A 21,110-nucleotide genomic window follows, 5' to 3' on the forward strand; every position below is an offset into this window, starting at 1 on the left:
GAATAAAATTATGACATTTGCTGGTAAGTGAAGATGGAAAATATCATGCTAAGTGAAACAGGCCAAGCACAAAAACCCAAAGGTCAAATGTTTTCTCTGATAAGTGGATGACAATATATAACAAGGGAAGAAGAATGAAGGAACTTTGGATGGTATAGAGGAAAATGGGACAGGAGAAGGTAGGGGGAGGAAAGATAGTAGAATACAGACAGTATTATCCTATGTATATGTATGATTACATGAATGGTGTGAATTACCTTATGTAACCATAGAAATGAAAAGTTGTACCCCATTTGTGTACAATGAATCGAAATGCAGTCTATAAAAATTAAAAAAACTTAAATTAAAAAAGAAGTAAAAAAAAAAAAGGTATTTCTGGTCTGTCTTTGTTGACCTTAGTCAAAATACACCAAAACTCTTCAATTAATATTTAATTAATGCCAATTCTATGTCTAGTATTGTGAAGGACACTAATGAGATAAAAATGTGAAGGACAGTCCATAAATATAAAAGAAAAGTAGATGTAGAGGTTATAAAAAAATGTTAGGTATTATATGAAATGAGTATGAATGATATATGCCAACAGTGGAGATATAACTTCATGTTGGAATAACAGCATGGAGAGCTGAGCTTTGAAAGATAAGTAGGTTTCTGACAGTCACAGGTAGGTCACAGGGCATTCAAGATGAAGGAAGCAACTTGAACAAAGGAATGAAGGTGAGAAAGCATGATGACTGGGAAAAAGCAAACTGGTTAGCATAAATGTGGGCTTCAGAATAAGAGTGGTAGGACAGAGGCAGAAGGGCAAGTTGGGCAGTGTTTTCACTATCTGGCTAATGGTGGAGCTAATAAAGTTGTTATTTATATTAAGAGCCCTGGTGAGTTTCTAAATTATGGTTTTTACAAATATGAATTTGACTACATATGCATAATGAATTTGTAAATGGACCAAGCAAAAGGTGTAGGGTGTATGAGGCTAGATTAAGGAGAAGACTGGGAGCCAGAGTAAAAAGAAATGAAAGAATAAGAAAAGCTTGATAAAACAAAAGTTGATAGCAGTGCTTCTCAAATTATGTATGGTGAAAGGTTAATTTGTTTTAGGTTCTAAATTATCATGGAACAATAGTTTTGTAAGATGCAATAAAAATAAACTATCAGAAAAACAAAACATGAAATGAAGTGATACTAAATACAAGTCCCAAATTGTTATTAATTCAGTAGACATAAAATTTACTTTTTAAAATAGCTATGAAAATTTCTGAATGATTTCTCCCAATTTCTATACTCATCTCATTATGGACTAGAACACACAGTCTGTGGACTGACACCAGTCTGAAAATCTCACTTTCAGTAGTGTTATTATTGTGCAATGGACACTGTCAGTGACGGGATGCCATTAAAGTCAAAAGCAACTGAGTTTGCTCAACTAGGTGACTCCAAGAATTATAGTACCATCAAGTTGGGAAATTTAGTGAGAGATTTTCCTATAGAAAATTCAGATTTTATGTAGAAGTCAGTGTGTTAGGGGAAAAATTCTGTAAGAATTAGAAAACATTTTCTACGTAGGATTTTTTCATTTTCCCATCCTATGGTTAGAAAAAAGAAGATAAGGTACTATTAATTTTGAGAAGCCTTAAGTTTAAGAAAACAATGTCAGAGGTTATTTAAATATTTTAAAATGTGTGATCATCCAAAGTTATTCCAATCGAGTATAATAACGCTATAGAGTCTGGCCCTTCACACTGATATAAATTACTTTCTTTTTGGCAGACACACACACATGTAACTCCATTGTTGTGAGAAACATTCTTGATGGTGGGCTCACAGTGATTTAATTGTCCTTATGTTCCTTAAATCTGTGACATAAATCTTGGGTCACCAGCTGGAGACAAAAACTATTCTATTTGGCTTGACATCAGAGATTGATGATGCTTGACTAGACAAGTAAAAGCACATCTTCGTGATAATGAGGAAGAACAAGGCTCCCAATGGATATAAGAAACTGAAATCAGAAGCTTGAAAAATGATAAATTCAAGACAAGTAAAATGACAGTAGTATAATACAATATTACATGATTAAAAAAGAAAAAAAAAAGCCTAAAACCAAAGGAAGCCAAAGATGATTGTAATTATCTGAAGCAAATGGCAGGCATGACTTCAGATAATATAATGACATATTTAATAATGATACACTGTTTAAGGCATTTGATACTCTACATCATCTTCTAAATAAGAGAATCAAGATACAAACTTTAGGGCTGACATTTGACAATGTAATGATACTTATGATGGGTATCTTTAACAAGCAGATATCCCCATTAATCTCAAAGATAATGAAATTTTAAACCATTCAAATTTTCAGATAGAGCTCAGATAAACCACAGCCTCTTATATGGAAGATAAGTTTTAAATGTAATAGAATAATTATTATTGATTAATAAATAACTCAAAATGTTTGCTTAAGCTTACCCAAATGGATCACCAACCACAAGGAATGCAACATCACTGATATCAGCATCCTTTAAAATATTATCTGCTTCTTGTTCCACTTCTTCTCTATCAGCAAGAATCAATTTTCTTCCATAAAAGTCTTCCTATAGATTTAAGTCCAATATAAAAATGAAAGAAAGGAGGTGACCATTTCAACACACACACACAAAACAATTGTTGTCTGGGGCCGGTGTGAATGTTGGCAACCATCCAAATACAGATCATTCAATATAACTCATCAATGAGCTGGCACACTATACCATGGTTGCAATTAAACTCTATCTTTGGGGCTATCTTAATATCCCAAGAGGAGGCAGCCCTCTTAACATCTGAGGCTTTTTGCATTTTAAATTTACCTCTAAATTTGGCTCTAATAGACCAGGCAGAACATTATAGGATGAACAGAGAATATGTATGCATGATTCCTACTTCAGAAACATGATAATACAGAATAAATACATTAATAATGGTGAGTATGGTAGTTCTGGTTTTATTAAATTTTCTATAGGATCATCAATGACATTCTAGCTAAAATAAAAAGCAACATCAAATAAATAAAAGAAAATTATGATTTGACTATTTATAAAACAAGCAAACATTCCTACATAAATGCAAAAGAGACAGATTTTAAATTGTATTTCCTTGCTTCTGCTAGAAAGGCAGAGTTTCAGGAGAAAGAACTGAATTCTAAATATACAGAAGTTTCCATGCAGAGGGCTTTGGGGCTCTAGAGAAACAAACCAAGGAGTGAGCTAATAAGCTGGTGGTCATATGGTACTGGTTAAAAGTTTTTATGCAAGATCAGAATCTTATAACCAATTTCCTATGAAGTAACGTGCAATTTCAATGAAGTAAAGGTGTATACACAGATAAATATTATTTCTTACATATTGAGAATTTTAAGTTACTAAAAGTAATATGGAATGCTGTAATGGAAGAGTCTGGTACTTGATAATATCTGTCCAACAAATGAGTAAATGAACAAATGATTAAGCATCCAAATTTCAATTCTGGTAATTATGTCCTAATACATAACTAAAATGTGTTCCTTAAATGTGAAAAAGATCCCTTCCTAAAGAAATGTTCTAGAAATTCCCAATGACAATTTTCTTATAGATAAAATGTTCTCTTTCATTTCACTTTTACCATGTACTTTTTTCTTAACCATTAATTTTAATATTCTTTACTTTGATTTTATGAGCCAGAAAACTTAATGGTTGTAGAACACTTATACTTACATGTCTAAGAGAACACACACACACACACTGATTACTGCAAACTGAAGAAAACGATGGTCTTTACTGAACTTTTTTTCTTTCCCATTACTGGACTGAATCCAGGAGGACTCCACCGACGGAAGTACACCAGCTCCCCCCCTTTTTAATGTCTTTTATTTGCAGATGGACACAATGCCTTTATTTATTTATTTTTAAAAACCCAGTGCCTCACTCATGGTAGGTGGGTGCATTACCACAGCCACAACCCCAGCCTATACCAGCCCTTTTTATTTTTTATTTTGAGACAGGGTCCTACTAAGTTGCAGAAGTTAGCCTCCAATTCATGATCCACCTGACTCAGCCTCCAGGATTGCTGGAATTACAGGTATGCACCACATCTGGCTGAACTTCCAACATTTCTTAAAGACCAAGAAACCACATGTCAGTAATAATCCTATTTCATACTTTATAAATGATCTAACAAAAAAAGTCACTCTCTCAACACTGATATTATTGTATTAGCACTGTTCTTTACTATCACTTATTCTAACCTATAGTTTACTGTCTAATGAGACAACAATGGTTATATATACACAAACATTCCATTATAATCAAATGGCTGATCCTCTCAAAAAAATATTTAAAAAAGGGAAGAGATAGCAAATGTAATAAGAGACTAATGCTAAATTATTTTTAAATTTATCCACATATTTATTCATTCATATATTCACTAAAGAAATATTTCTTATGCACATCCTCCATGCCAAATTCTATGCTTGATGTTGGGAGATGGAGGTGAATGAGACATACATTCCTATCACCCTTAAGGTGCACACTAGTGCAGAATTAACTACCACATATATACTAAAAAAAGCATCCAGTCTAGTCAGGGTTGAGAGAAGCAAAATAAGAAAAACAGGGAGTACTATTTAATAAATAGTTTTAAATTTGGATTTTATATTATCCAATGACTGATTAGCCAGTTTTTGTAGTCTCGGCCCTAATCATTCATGAAAATGAAGGTAAAAGTTAAAAATTCACTCGTGCCATAAGCTGGCAGTTTTTAATAGAACAGGGTAAATTTAAATTGTTTTCATATTTCTGGAAGCTACACAAGAAATTAGTAGTGCTCTTTACAGTCTGCAAGAAGAGGACTGGAATAGAACTGGAATCTCTTTATGTTTTGTAATATCTTTTAGTACTTTTTGAATTGTAAACCATTTAATGGACTAGCTAGTCAAAAAATAGTAAGAGTAGAGGCTAAAAGTAGTATTCAGAAACAAATGACAAAATCTTTAAAATACTGACATTTAAACACAGAGAAATGAGTTTACAAAGAGACTAAGAAAAATGGAAAGGTAAAATACAATTAAGACAAAGTCATGTCTTCAAAACCAGCTACAAGCAGTGGTCAATTACATGAAAAGAAGTAACACAGGTAAGAATTCAAAACTATTCTCTAGAGTTCTCAAGTATGAAAGAACTGAGTTCTCTTCTATGAAAGAATTGTTAAAAATATAGAAATACTTCTGAGAAAAGGGAGTAAGTCTGTAAGAGTGTAAGACATTAGTGGAACTGGGGACCACGAAGGTATACATTTACAAAAAGCTCTATATAAAAGAAAAAGAGAATAATAACTATAGGAAAAACAGGTTTAAAAGAGGAGACTTTTAGAAAGACCAAAGCTTGAGTATGATTTCAGAAGGAGAAATACAGTTAATACATGAGAAATACATGGTAATACAGGTTGAACATAAAAAATAATGATGTAAAGTTTCAAAGAAAATGGTTTTAAAACCATATCTAGATGGAGTTAGGTCTTGAACAGGAAAAACAGCCTCATCCTACAAGTCATTTTCTAAGACTAGAAAGAAGATAGACTCAGATTTGTGGTAAGGGCAGATAAGAAGTTAAAACAAAACAAAAAAAAAAAACTCATAGCTAATGGCCTCTTTTTTTCAGTGTGAAGTCCTTCACCCTTCTTTACTGTCTCCCTGATCTCAATCCACAGTAGCTAGACAGGAAAACAAGGCAACAAGGAAGAGCTGGTATCCAGATGATGTAAGTAACAAAGAGAGGGAACAGATACACTGGGAAAAAAATGAAAGCCACTTCAATGAAGCCCAATAACAAGTATAGCAAATGTTTGTGCTTTCCTCCTCTATGCTTTTAAAAACTCAGTTTTCCTTCAAGGAAAATAATATTAATGTTATTATCCTATAATAACATCTGTACTAAAACATTTACATTAGGATTACTCCGTGATCAGGCACTGTTCTAAAAACCTTATATATATGAATTCATTTAATCTTTACCTCAATCTGAGATAGGCACTATTTTAATCCCCATTTTACAGGTAAAAAACAGAGCAAAGAAATGGTAAGTGATTGCTCAAAGGTAGAACTTCAGTTGCAGAATTTCCTACGTGCCACAAATCAAGAATAGATGGAGAATAATGTTCTCTACAAGGTAGCTGGGGCTCCAAGTTAGTCTGCTCTGACATGAGCAGTTTTCTCTATGTACCCTGCAGTGATGAACAAATGTCATTCTGTACTTCGATTATAATGTAAAGAAACAAACAACAACAACAACAACAAAAAGGGTTGGGATATATTACTTTAAAACACAGCTCAAGGTATCACAATACCAGATCTTCAACTCTACTACAAAGCAATAGTAACAAAAACGGCATGGTATTGGTACCAAAATAGACAAATCAATGGTACAGAATAGAGGACATGGACACAAACCCAAATAAATACAATTTTCTCATACTAGACAAAGGGGCCAAAAATATGCAATGGAGAAAAGATAGCCTCTTCAACAAATGGTGCTGGGAAAACTGGAAATCCATATGCAACAGAATGAAATTAAACCCCTATCTCTCACCCTGCATAAAACTCAACTCAAAATGGATCAAGGACCTCGGAATCAGACCAGAGACCCTGCATCTTACAGAAGAAAATGTAGGTCCAAATCTTCAACTTGTTGGCTTAGGATCAGACTTCCTTAACAGGACTCCCATAGCACAAGAAATAAAAACAAGAATCAACAACTGGGATAGATTCAAACTAAAAAGCTTTCTCTCAGCAAAGGAAACTATTAGTAATGTGAAGAGAGAGCCTACAGAGTGGGAGAATATCTTTGCCACTCATACTTCAGATAGAGCACTAATTTCCAGAATATACAAAGAACTCAAAAAACTCTACACCAAGAATACAAATAATCCAATCAACAAATGGGCTAAGGAAATGAACAGACACTTCACAGAAGATCTACAAGCAATCAACAGATATATGAAAAAATGTTCAACATCTCTAGTAATAAAAGAAATGCAAATCAAAACTACACTAAGATTCCATCTCACCCCAATTAGAATGGCGATTATCAAGAACACAAGCAACAATAGGTGTTGGAGAGGATGTGGGGAAAAAGGTACACTCATACATTGCTGGTGGGGTTGCAAATTAGTGCAGCCACTCTGGAAAGCAGTATGGAGATTCCTCAGAAAGCTTGGAATGGAACCACCATTTGACCCAGCTATCCCACTCCTTGGCCTATACCCAAAGGACTTAAAATCAGCATACTACAGAAATACAGCCACATCAATGTTCATAGCTGCTCAATTCACTATAGCCAGACTGTGGAACCAACCTAGATGCCCTTCAATTGATGAATGGATAAAGAAACTGTGAGATATATATATATATATATATATATATATATATATATATATATACACACACACACACACACACACACAATGGAATATTACTCAGCCATACAGAATGATAAAATTATGGCATTTGCAGGAAAATGGATAAAATCGGAGAATATCATGCTAAGTGAGATAAGCCAATCTCAAAAAACCAAAGGATGAATGATCTCACTGATAAACAGATGATGACACATAATGGGGGGTGGGAGGGGTTAGTGTTAGGGTTAGGGTCAGGGAGGGGGGCAAGAATGGAGGAAGGAAGGACTGTATAGAGGGAAAAGAGGGGTGGGAGGGATGGGGGAAGGGAAAAAATAACAGAATGAATCAAACAACATTACCCTATGTAAATCTATAATTACACAAATGGTAGGTATGCCTTTACTCCATGTACAAACAGAGAAACAACATGTATCCCATTTGTTTACAATAAAAAAAAAGAAAACACGGCTCAAATTCCATCTAGCTCATCTAATATTTCCTAACCACTGCAGCCGGAAGTGAACTTCTTTCTTACATGTATTCCTCATAGTAATTAATGACTAATATTTATTTCACATTTGGAACCACTTCTACTTTTAGTAGGTAAAAGCAAGAGTAATGATTTAGATAAGTTCATCTCATTTCTTTACAGACATAATTTTACAGCTTCTTCCTTCCACTACTATTATGAATTGTTATTTAAATTATTTTCTAGATTTACTACCTCTAGATTAATTATATTTTGGCTAGAGAAGATATAAATAATACTACCTCTTTGAAAATTTCAAAATAGTTTTCAATTTAAGATCAGATAAATTTAAATTTCTTTATCAATGATGTGGTTGGTGCCTTTTATAAAACACTATGTTTGAGTATTGATAAAAGAAAACATTTCATTATAGAAAATAGATAAAATTTTCTAATTGTTTTTCTCACTGTGAAAGTCATCTGTAGTTGAGACCAGATTGTATAAATAGGTATGTTAAGTACATACAAATTTCTAAAAAATCAATTTGTTGCCACATGCAGTGATGCACACCTGTAATCCCAGCAGCTCAGGAGGCTGAGACAGAAGGATCAAGAGTTCAAAGCCAGCCTCAGCAAAAGTGAGGTGCTAAGCAACTCAGTGAGACCCTGTCTTTAAATAAAATACAAAATAGGAATGGGGATGTGGTTCAGTGGGCGAGTGCCCCGAGTTCAATCCCCAATACCAACAATAGAAAAAAAAAAAAAATTTGTTTTAAAGAAAAAGGCAGAAATGAAGGGAAGAAGGAGGGAAAAAAAGTGGCTGAAGTCAAAGTGATTCTGAAATTTTACTGGATAACATAAGGGCATAAATTTATTTATAACTTACTTTAGTCTGGAAATGATTCAATTATGGTGGATGAAGTTGTGTATGTCAAGGTGTTCAGGGAAGAACATGAACCAAAGACCTGGAGAAGAACATGGAGAGCACACCAGAAGAAACTTTGTGATGTGGTAGGATTTAAGACAAGCCATTTTGCTTGAATCCTCCCTTTCTTTAGATGTTTTCTAAAGTTATACTTAGTGTAGCTTTTATCTGTCTATAAGACTGCAGAGACACAGCACAGTATAAAGATCAAGAGTGACAAATCTCAACTCAGGACTGCTTTGGTTAATAACCTGCCTCTATCACTCACACATTGGGCAAGTTTCCTAACCTCTCTGCACCTGCAAAATGTTAACAGTAACTATGGAATAATAGCCCTATTCTAAAGAAAGCATTTAAAACAGTGCAAACCAAGTGTCCTATAAATGTTAGCACTTGTTGTGGAAGAAGTGATATTCTTACGTCTCAACAATGCATACATAATTTACCAATAGATGAGGTTGGGCCAGATCTTGACTCTACAGTAACTGTTTTTTGGGGAAAAAAAATTCTTATAAAAATTAGAGCAACCAAAATTGACATTTAGTTAGTGCTTAAAATTTACAAAGCACTTTCACATACATCTTAATAAAACCCTACATAACCTTCCAACTTATTACCTCCATTTGACAAATGAATATAATACTGTGCGGTAGTTGTCCAGTGACAACTACCACTTCTGAACACTTCTGTGTCATGCACTTTGCTAAGAACCTACAAGGCAGACATTTTTGACTCATTTTACATATTAAGAAACTAAAGTTAAAAGACTTGTTCAATGACATGTAACAGAGTAAAGACAATCTAGGTCCAAACTTTCTTCCACGCCATACTGATACCTTCTTTATAAAACTGATTTGTTATTTTATTCTGTTAGATGGTTTTAAGTTCATTGTAGTTTTCTTTGACCACTAATCAGAGTAATATATTTCCATCATCCTGAGGTTAGATATTTTGATTCCATCCTAACAATGAAAAGAATGGGGCCAACAAATCAAAGCTGGTCATTAATATAGAAATTTTTTTCAAGGCATGCATATTTCAAAGAACAGTCTTTAATTCCTTCAAGATTTTAAAGTAACTCTGGGGCTTTGGAATTCTCTGGGGTATGAATCTAAGAGGACAGAGACCTGAAATTCTGTTAGTCACTTTTTTGTTTGGATAACATGACAAAGACAACTCTAAAAATCTACTACCTCCTCCCATAACACCTCCATCAATCTTTTGATCATAACTTACACCCTACTTGGAGTTTGACAATAACCTGAAACTGACTTCCTCTAAAATTCACTCAGTCCTTATAAAGAAAGCCAGTTAAATATATAACTACACTAACAAATCCTCTGGTTATTTAGTCCCAGGCTTACTTAATATATACATGTGTGAGCTTTATTGGGAGATACCTACTTAAAGGTAGGATCCCTTTAGATGTTACCGGCAGACAATCAACATTCCCTAGGGAAATACTTCAAAGGGGTAGGCTTTCATCATGGTTTCTGAATATATAACCGACTCATTTAGGTGTCAGCACCTCATTAGCACTCAACTCAGAAAGGATTTCTTGCCTATCACATGAAATAAGGGATTCTGATAACTATTCCCCGTGGAGTGTAAAATAATGTTCCTTTATTTGCTGAAGAAAACCACAAAATTAGACTTGTAAAGTAGAGAAACCACTCTTTGATCTTTCAAGTCACTTGGTTGGTGTATGATTTCCATTCTTGTATTTCTGAGATCCTTAATCAATAGGAGATGTATTTTAAACAAGCAGAAACTCTACTCAACTTAGTTTATCAAAGTCAGACATTAGGTAGTTTTCTTTCCCTGAGATGGGAACCTAAATCACCTACCAGGGCTTCCTTCCCTACAGTCAAGACTGAGGTGTAGGCTTCCAAGTACACTCGACTGCAGCGTCTTACAATTTCCAGGCCCTTCACTGTGATGTCTTTGGCATCTCCCAGGCCCAAACCGATCAGGTAAAGCATTTCGAACTCCCGGGGAAGGTGACTGCAGGACGAAGGAACAAGAAAAGCAATGTCAGCTACACTGGGGATACCTTAAGTCTAGTGAGGCAAATGAACAGAGTAGCCCCCCGAGGAGCGACAAGGCACGAATGGGGTTTGAGACCCTCAAGTCACAAGTAAGGCTTGGAGCCATGTTTTAAACAATCTCACCCGTTGGGTCCAATTACCCGATGAGAGAATGTGAGCTGGTCCCCTGTGCTCCGCCAAATAATAATCGCAGCCGGCTTTTACAGTGAAGCAGCTCTAAAGCATCAGAGCCACGCCGACCAGCTCCCACGCCACTGGAATCATCTACGGCGGCGCCGCAAAACGCAGGCGCCTTTGCCGCACTTTACGACTAGCCAGGGGGCGTGGGAGAGTCGGCTTGTGATTGCCGTAGACCCGACCCCGACTCCGCTGCTAGAGACTCGGAGGCTGCCACGGCTAGAAGGCTAAAGGTCATTGAGCCGGGGCAGTCGGTCCAACGCCCCCAGCCTGCTTCCGGGAAAAAAACCCGCGTGCACACGCTGCCCCGAATCAATAACTTAAACATCCCCTTTTTAGTCCCGGGTAAGTGCGGTGGATCTTTGCCCAGGAAGAGCTCCACTCGAGTTGGGCTGCGAGCCCCCAGCTCAGCGCCTGTACTCCGCTGTACTCATGAGGGGTGGCGGACGAGAGGGACTCCCCGAATTTGCCCCGGGTTTGCTCAAGCCCACGTATTGTAATCCCCGCCCTCTCGTTGGGTGGTTTAAGCAGCGGCCTTCTGGCGCGGTGTCTGATTGGCAAACCCGGCGGTGAGTATAGTTCTGATTTCCCAGCGGCGCACCGACTTCTCCGGTCTGTCCTATAGAACTTAAGCCGGAATCCCCCTAGGATCTGCCTTCGTCATCTTCATTGTCGGGAATCCCAGACCCTCCCGTCTAGAGAAATGACCTTTAAGAGTGATTAGGGATTTCAGAGCTCATCTCAAGTGCTTGCACAGGGGGAATTCTAATGAAGAGGTTAATTAGATGTAGTTTGGGTATCGGAAAGATTTGCTTTGAATAAAGATGCCGTTCCTAAGTTCACTAGCGATCTCAACCAAGTTAAAAACAGCAGTTTTCATTGCTTCTTTTGGTAGTCAGTATTGATTGTTAAGAATTTTCCTTGTGTTTCTTCGACAGGGCCTTGTGTCTTTTTGCCCAACTCTCCTTCCTTAATTCTTGGCTTTTTTTCCTTTGTGAGTTCCTCCTACGCTTTGTACTTCTCATGCTATATACGCTCTTCCTAATTCTTTCTGCTTTCATCACGTTAATTTATTCCTCACAGCGTATTTGTAGAGCATATATCTGATAACGGCCTTGCGTAAGAACTCTCAAAATATAATATTAAAAAAAATCTTAACTTAAAAACATGGGAAAAGATTGAAACTGAAGCCAAAAAAGAGATGCAAATAGAAGAAAATCATTTTAAAAGAAGGTGAACATTGGACATAAAGGAAATAACTTAAATCACGAGATACCACTACACATCTATAAGAATCATTAAAATTAAACAACAACAACAAACAAAACGCCAGAAAAACTGACAGTCTACTTATAGAATTCTAGGTTATTCCTAATATTTTGCTAACTCAAATTCCAACCTCCCATTCAGGCCTCTTCCCTTGGACAAATGTATAACTTTCTGCAGGAAAATTTCACCTAGATAACCAGAGTTGCATCAAATTCAACACATCCAAAATTGAATTTATATCTTCCCTTCCATGTTAGCTTTTCTCTTGATATTACCTACTTTGGTGGGAGGGAGAGGCAGGATTGTCATCCATACAGTCACCCAACCTAGATCCTTGGAAGTCACCATATATGTTACATTTGTTTGTCCTTCTCAATAAAATCTGTATCTACATTCTCTGTCTTGGTTTGGGTCTTCATTCTGTCACTCCTCTAGCTGGTCATCATGCCTCCTTTGCATTCATCCTTCTCTTGGAGGCCAGGAAGTTCTAGTAAATGTGCAATCTAAAAATGTCATTCCCTTTCTAAAAAGCCTTGTGAGGTCAGAATGTTCAGGTGCCTTAACATCCCCACCAGATCATCTGTGGTATGGTTATTGCCTTTCTCTCTAGCCTCATCTCTCCACACCATGAGTTTGTTCTCCAGCAGTACTGAACTGCCTGTAGTTCTGTGCCCACAACATGTCATTTTTGTCTCTATGCTACTCCTTGGGTGTGGAATACTGTCTCCTATTCTCTCCTGCCTAGGTAACCACTACTCATCCTTTTAAAAGACTAAATTCAGGGAGTCTTCTCAGAGATCTCCAAAACCCTGAGCTATGTCTCTTTATACTCTGTGTATATCAGTTAATTTGTCTTTTTGTAATTGTACATCTATATTTCTTCTTTATTAAAGCATCAATTTTATGAAGTCAGAGAGACCATGTCTTATTCATATTCTTTTACCTGTCACATAGAAGATTTTCAATAAGTATTTGTTTATAGGTAAGTCATTCTGTATCCACTAGTAGCTGAGCAATTTCTTTGAGTTATGATTTATTTTCTATTTTAGGAAATGCAGGGGGTGATATTTCTAAATAATTACCAAAATGTTATCACTAGAATATAACATATGAACATGCTTTGCCCCTGCCACTTTAGAAACCATTGGTGGTGAAAGGCTTTTGTTGGACATTACATATACTTTATATGCACATTACTGAATAGGTAAAGTTTCCACTGTGCTGGTCATTTCTGTGTGTGTTTGTCTTCATATTTTCTCTGAATATTTTCAAGTAAATATGCTGTGAATGGACATTACCAAAAAGAATAATCTGAAGGAAGGAATGCTTTATTTTCTTTTAGGAAATAAATCTATACTGGAAATGGAGTAGTTCTATACAGGCAAGGAATTAAAACATGAATATTTAGAGACAGAAGAAATTTCTGTTTCTATGCTGCTTCAAAATTTAGCCGGAAGAACTTACAAACCTACCTTTCTACTTGCCTTCATTCCTCAATAGGAGTGTAAATTTTTTAGACTTCTTGGGAGGAAAATAGATAAAATAAAGGTGTTTTGGCGATCTTTTTTTCTCCCCAGCTCCACAACTATAAGCAGCAAAGCAGCAAAGTTTGCCTCATCTTTTATGCAAAACTATTCTGTAAATTTGGATGTTTCTCCTTTGCCATTTAAAACAGGTTTCTGATATGATTACACTTTCCCCAACAATTTTAGCAAAACTTTCAAACATAGGAAACTTGAAAGAGCTTTATAGTAAACGTTACATAGTTACCTCCTAGGTTCTGCAGTTGTGAACAGTTTACTGTATTTGCTTTGTCACACATTAATCCATCCTCCTAGATATCAACCAACCTTAGTTTTTGCAGAATTTCTAAGGGTGTTGTGGATAAGAGTATGCATATTATTGTATTTTATTTGAAAGATAAACTTCTTTCTAGGTAACAGATTTAACAAAAAATACCTAGGCATATAGCTTATCAAATTTTATTATTTCTTTACCCAGTTTAAGCTGGGCTTTAAAATTTACTTTTAAACAATTTCCAATTAATTTTAAACACATATAGTAGCATTACTTTAATAATAAAGCAGTCGGAATACAGATTTTTCTGATAGCAAATTTAAAGTTCCATGTGTAGCAAAAGAGATACGAAGAGGATGGTTATAGAGGATGGCAACTCTAGGACTGAAAAAAAAAAAAGAAAAAAGGATGAAGTGAAAACCTTTTTGAATTTAAAGAATACTAAAGATGAACAAGGCCTGAAGAGTATTCTCCTCCATGTTCCTGCTTTCAGGTAGGACAATACCAAACCATCCCTGATGGTAAACATTCATACATTTTCTGAAAGGTTTTGTTTTGTTTTGTAGGTGGTGTTAGGGTTTCAAAGATATTTAAAGTGTTTTTATAACCTTTTCCAGTAACTCATTTTTAATGCCCTCACTATCAGAATTTCTTCCTTACCTCTAAGACCTTCAGGCAATAGTCAGTTGTACAATGTAAAAGAGACACACTGTCCTAAGTAGTTAATATTGATGACTTTTCCATTTTATTGTCATAAGCACATCATAAACTACTTTCAGTTTAAAGTAATAACATAGTTGAAATGCTGCATTACTTTATGGATGAATTGTCTTTGCCTTAAATCTAAAAGAAGTCATCCTTCAATTTTCCTATTTGAACTTGTGTATTGAAAAGGAACCTTCAGGGGGACTGACTAAACTCCATTTGACCTTATTGTGAATAGAGAATATTATTTTCCTCTGAAGCTGGCCTTTTAACCTACATGTTCCCAGAGATTGCCTTTGTTAGAGGGAATCTTGATTAATATTCTTAGAGTCTAGAGACCTTGAATTGATTGATAGTCATTATTTTCTAACAATTCACAAGTACATGTTAATTAAAGATAGTGTTGCATTTGGGGAAGGAACAGTATTTACCAAGGTTAAAAAGATTTGAAGTTACCTTGTGCATTAATTTAGGAAAAGGTTGCTTTTTCTTTACTCAGTGATCTTATTTACTCATCATGTTTTACATCATGTGGTGACATGAAGTGCACAAATAATAAAAAATAAACCTAGAGCTAATTTCTGTGGGAAATACGGGAAATTTTATTGTTTTCATCTAACCTAGCTGATTAGATTGAGAGTAACAAGGTGGAAGAAAGTCACCTAAATCCCTGTTTTTTTTTTTTTTTTTTTTTTTTTTGATGTTGTTGTTTTGTTTTAATTTATTTATTTTGATTCATTGTACATAAATGGAAAGTCCTGTTTTTGTAGCTCCCCAAGATGTTCCCTTATGTGTCTGTATGTGTAAACCATTTTTTTCTTTAGGCCTGTGGTTTTTTTGTTTGTTTGTTTGTTTTTGTTTTTTTGGTTTTTTTTTAGTATTGGGGATTGAACCCAGGGACGCTTAGCCACTGAGCCACATCCCCCAGCCCCTTTTTGTATTTTATGTAGAGACAGGGTCTTCCTGAATTGCTTAGTACTTGCTAAATTACTGAGGCTGACTGAACACTCCATCTTCCTGCCTCAGCCTCCCAAGCCACTGGAATTACAGGAGGAGTGCACCATCACACCTTTAAGCCATTTTTATCCTTAACAGTTCCTCCAAGTCTGTTGCTAAATAGGTAGAATCAGGGATACATAGTTTCACTTTTCCTGTGCTTAAAAAGCTATATAGTGTTCTTTTAAATTTTATTTATGGGAACATTTTAGATAGCCAGTATTTAGTGGGAGAAGGACGATGAGTGGCTTTCCTCACTCAAAACTGTGTGAGAACACCCAGCTTCTCTAACCCCACCTCTTACTCTTAACCAGTATAGCTGTCTGTGGCTTTTTGGCTCTAGTTTTATTTGAACTCTTTGCCTAAGGTTCACCTCCTCAGTGAGTCCTATCCTATATAAAATTTCTACCAATACTTCTAAATCTTTTTTTATTCATTTCTTCCCATAGGACTGTTCACCATCTAACATAACTGTATACTTTAGTTATTTATATATTTATTTTAGTGTCCATATTCTATTGTAATATAAACATCACAAAGGCAGGAATTTTTTTTTTCTTATCCATTTTACTTACTGATGTGAACAAACACCTGGAACAGTGTCCGACCCATATTCTCAATAAATGCTTGTTGAATGAATCAGTGTTCTGTCTGTATGTGGTTATAAACTATAAATTCCTTGGAAGGAGGAACTGGGTAGAGGGAAGTGTGCAAAATTGTTGAGAACTCAGATCTTGGTGTCATTTAGATGTTGATATGGTCTAGGCCTTTCCACCCTGGTGCATTCCCTTTCTAAACCTCAGTTGCTGCTTCTGTGAAGTAGAGATAGTAGTATCATCATCCTTCATAGGATTATTCTGAGTATAAATTTAAAAATACAGATAAATGGCTTAGCACAGTGCCAAACAATGAGTTGAGCCTTAATAAACATTAGTAGATATGGATAAAAGACTTTGGAATTAAGTGTATAGTTGTCTACAGTGTCCCATCCCAATTATGAGTCAGCCTTATCCATCTTTTCCAGATTCAACACAAATTCCATGAAATCATTTACACTGTTCAGGAATTACAGACCAATGTTCTACTTATAATTTTTTATTGATTCACAAAGAAAAATTATCTTAAGCAAATGTTATATTCTGAGGTAGTCTTTCTGAGAAAAACTGTCCTTGTTTCTATTATTCTGTCATTATGTTCAGCACAATAGACTTGGCAGCACCAAAGAAACATCGCCTAGCAGTTGTTAAAATTTAAAGCAGAAGATGGGTAAACAAAATCTACCCGCTTACCAAAAAAAAAAAAAAAAAAAAAAAAAAAAAAAAGTTCATTTGGGACCTAAAGATTAAATTAAAAAAAAAAAACAAATTTACCAGAACAATAAAAAAAATCACAGTAAATTCATTTAGTATTATACAGTAATAAGCAAGAATGAACTACTGCTGCACAAAACAATGTGAATGAATCTCATAGAAAGTTCACCAAAAGAGAACCTTGAAAATGGGATTCAGCTTATGTATAATAAACTCCATCAAACTCTTAAGTACAATTTGATGAATTTTTACATATGTGTATAATCATGTGCCTGTAACCCAAATCAAAGTATGGAACATTTCTAGCACCCTAGAAACTCTTTTTTTTGTCCCCTTCCAATAAATGCCCACCCCTCCCCACAGTTGACTATTATTTGACTTCCGACAACATAAATTAGTTTTGCCTGTTCTTAAATGTTTTATCATATGATAATGTTGTCTTTCACATCTGGCTTCTTTGTATTTCTGAGATTTATCCATGTTATTTTGTATAGCAGTGGTTCATTCTTTTCCATTTCATAAGGCATATGAATATACTACAATTTATTTATCTTTTATTGTTAGTGGACATTATAATTGTTTGTTTTTGGCTAACATGAATAAATCTGCCGTGAACATTGTTGTATCTGTCTTTTGTTGCACGTAAGCCTCCCCCCCCCCCCCACTTTTCTGTTGGGTCATGTATTTAGGAAGTAGAATTGGTGACATGTGTTTTATTTTAGTAGATCTTGGTAAATAATTTTCCAAAGTGTGTGTACAGTTTCCTTTCCTATCAGCAATGGATGTGAATTTTAGTTGTCGCATATTCTTGGCAACCCTTGGCATTGCAAGTCTTCTGTCATTTTATCAGGTATGTGGAGATATCTCATTGGGGTTGTAATTTGCAGCTCCCTGATGACTGAAAATATTGACTGCCTCGTGTAATTTTTTTCTTTCTTGTGTTATTCATTAATGTTTATTTTTAATACTAATAAAACACTTTGTATTGGATAAAAATGTTTTTAAGTAGTAATAATTGATACTACTTCTAAGTAAATTTATTTATTTTTGAAGGCATACGTCTTTTCTTTCTACACCCCAATGTTATTTAAGTTTAGAGTCTATACTTAGGAATGAGTCAATCTATTTGCAAACAAGTCAGTCTCTTTAAAAGGACCTTACTATTTCCACAATGAATGTGTGTACCAAATGAATATAGTTGTGCCCAGACATAATACTTCTAGTCAGGATGCCTAGTATTCAATACTGGCCTTGCTGCCAGTAAATAGGTGAATTGGACTATTTTTGCTGTTTGAACGCTGTTAGCTAAATGTTTTTTTTCTGTCTGTCTTCTCTTTTTTTGACATGTAGTTTCTAAATCACATTTAGGGTTCAGTCTTCCTTCTGTAGAAGTGGATTGGAATGGAAAGAACATTAAATCAGGAATCAACCAAGGTGGGCTTTTTGTAATTGTAGGCCTTTACTTTGTTCTGTGATTCTAAATCCCACCAAGTCATCTCTTACTTCTCTTTTCATTTTCCCTCTTTGCTGTCTTAATAGATTCTGATATGAAATAGTGAGCAATAAATAATTTCTTGGGCCTCAAAATTGTATAAATAGAATATAAGTACTTTTAAACAAACCATGCAAATTGTTATTGTTATTAAATTTTATGTTAATAAACTGAAAGGACCTTGAATTATTATTCAGATTTAGTAATATGGTCTCTTATAATACAGTGATTTTGTTCATCATAAATCTAGAAATTTTTCAACACTGTGTATATCAAGTTACAGAATTTCACAAAAGTCTTAATTTTTTTAAAATGGATTTTGGTTTGTATTTTTAAATCCAAGACGCACATAAGATATGATTTACCCTAATCTTATTTGCTTACATTTTACTTTATTTGGATTTTTGTTTTGCAGTAGAATTTCCTTTTGTCAATATTAAATAATGTTTCCTTTCAGCAGTTTTTAACATCTTAATATCAGAGCTCATTAAATTCTAAAAATAAAGGCTTATTGGAATTCAGACTCGTATGAAATGTATCTTAATCATATCTTTGCTTCTAGCTATTGCTTCTCTTCTAGTATTCGTTAAATAATACCTGATAGAATTTCATCAGTAGTATTTTTGATATATGTGTGCAAGGAGTAAACATGCATACCAATTGCAGAAGCAGTAAAAAGCAGTGGTTAAGAGCCCAGGCTTTCAACTCAGACTACATGAATTCTGGCTTCACTTACAAGCAATATGACCTTATTCCTGAACCCTTAATTATGTCACCTGGAAAATAAGGGTATTTATCTCAGAGGATTGTCATTATCTCATAATACTTTGAGCAGTTTTGTGCTTAGTAAGTATATGAATCCATTTTTCATTACTATGATAAAATAGCTGAGGCTTGGTGCTGTATAAAGAAAAGAAGTTTACTTAATTGACAGTTCTGAAGGTCCAAGAGCACAGTGCCAGCATTTGCTCAGCCTAGTGAGGGGCCCACATCACTAGGTTATAACGTGGCAGATAGCATCATGGTGGTAGAGGGAGAGATCACATAGCTAGACAGGACACCAGGGAGGGATTCAGGGGTTAGACTTTCTCTTTTCTAACAACTCACTCTAACTACCTGGGGTTTTATGAGAACTACCTTAATTCTTTGCAAGGGCAGCACCCCCAGTGACCTAACTGCTTTCTTCTAGTTTCTTCCTCTTAAAAGTTCCACCATCCCCTCATCACCGCACTGAGGACCAAGATTTGAGCATGTGAACACTTGGGGGATAAACTACATCCAAATTGTAGCAGTATGTGTTAGCTGTCTTTATGTAATACTGTTTTTTACAAGCTTTGTGAGGATTAAATGTGGTAATGGAGGTGTATATCAAAAGGCCTGCAATATAGTACATAGTTAAACATTAGCTTGTATTATTACCAAACATACTCTCTGGCCAGTTAGTGGTACATGATTTGTGTGTGTTCTAGGTGAAATTGACTTTAGGACCACCTCTCCGAACACATACCTTAAAAAAGTGCATTTACAAATGGAATATTTGGTGCTCAAAAACTATGTATTTTCAGGCTAAAGGTCAAATTTTTAAAAATTATAATGTGACCAAAATGTTATTTGTAATAAGAAGTGGAAAATGGTGTTACTAACTTAAAAATGGATAAAAGTTTAAAAATTTCTTTTAACTAACCATGTGATGACATCCTTTAGTTCCTAATTATTTTGTTGTTGACCATTAAACTCTTATCAGTAGATTGGGGGTGTTTGGAACAAGGCAGTATAAATCTCTGGGGCCAGTGGTGCTTTATTACTGAGCCACATCTGTAACACCTTCCCCCCTCCCCCATTTGGGTCTTGCTGAGTTGCTGAGGATTTCACTAAACTGCTAAGTCTATTCTCAAACTTGCAATCCTCCTGTCTCAGCCTTTCCAGTCACTGGGATAACAAGTATGTTCAAACACATCAGGCCACTCCTTTTCTTAAGCAGAGAAGCCATGAGAAAGTGTTTATGTAGAAATTACTCAGGATAACATTGATTCTGATATTTGTAGCACTCAGACATTATTCACTTTCCTGTTACCTGTGATTCTATCTGGCCCTGCCAGTGTTCTCAGTAAGAGGGTTCCTTGCCTTGAACATAGTCATCACAACCTATATCTATGTTTTGTTATTTAAAGAAACTGAACTTTATAGCTGATTTGTCTTCAGAGAGACTTGAGTTCTTACCCTTACCTAGATCATCATGAATGAGTTCTCTTGCATAGCTTGACCCCCTGGAAGGTAGACACTCATTTTTTTGAAACCATCAGGGTCACTGATCCCTTCTAAACAGGTTATGGAAATAACTTTATGAGGTGCCATTCACATAAACTGTATATAGCCCATTCAACTGTAGAGGTGACCAGTCGCCTATTTCTTGAACTATTATTGATCACCTGCTGTACTCCTGTTTGATAGTTATCATTGAGCAGTTCATTGTGAGATTCTTGCCCCAGTATTTACAGTCTTTAGTTTCTTCAATCATG

At 35.3% G+C, this 21,110-nt stretch overlaps 1 protein-coding gene, 1 long non-coding RNA gene and 1 pseudogene across 3 annotated transcripts in view; 1 reads left to right on the forward strand and 2 right to left on the reverse strand.

The window, feature by feature from the left end:
- The window catches only part of LOC306644239 (2-iminobutanoate/2-iminopropanoate deaminase-like), a 33,592-nt pseudogene extending 22,957 nt beyond the window's left edge, over window positions 1-10,635 (reverse strand). The window contains exon 1 of the transcript XR_013766943.1: window positions 8,444-10,635. The product of XR_013766943.1 is annotated as a 2-iminobutanoate/2-iminopropanoate deaminase-like (transcript). The remainder of the gene's footprint in view (window positions 1-8,443) is intronic.
- DPH5 (diphthamide biosynthesis 5) overlaps window positions 1-11,129 on the reverse strand; it is a 36,635-nt gene extending 25,506 nt beyond the window's left edge. The window contains exons 1-3 of the mRNA XM_079110968.1: window positions 10,986-11,129; window positions 10,645-10,801; window positions 2,470-2,594 (exon numbers count right to left, since the gene is read on the reverse strand). Of these exons, the coding sequence (XP_078967094.1) occupies window positions 2,470-2,594; window positions 10,645-10,779 (260 nt within the window). The 5' untranslated portion in view covers window positions 10,780-10,801; window positions 10,986-11,129. The remainder of the gene's footprint in view (window positions 1-2,469; window positions 2,595-10,644; window positions 10,802-10,985) is intronic.
- Window positions 11,130-11,235: 106 nt separating this feature from the next.
- On the forward strand, window positions 11,236-20,043 carry LOC306644249. Its single transcript, XR_013759217.1, has 3 exons — window positions 11,236-11,367; window positions 18,450-18,533; window positions 19,781-20,043. It is a non-coding gene; the product is annotated as an uncharacterized lncRNA (long non-coding RNA).
- Window positions 20,044-21,110: the final 1,067 nt, after the last annotated feature.

Source organism: Sciurus vulgaris, assembly GCF_902686455.1.
Source record: "Sciurus vulgaris genome assembly, chromosome: 1".
NCBI classification, from domain to species: domain Eukaryota; kingdom Metazoa; phylum Chordata; class Mammalia; order Rodentia; family Sciuridae; genus Sciurus; species Sciurus vulgaris.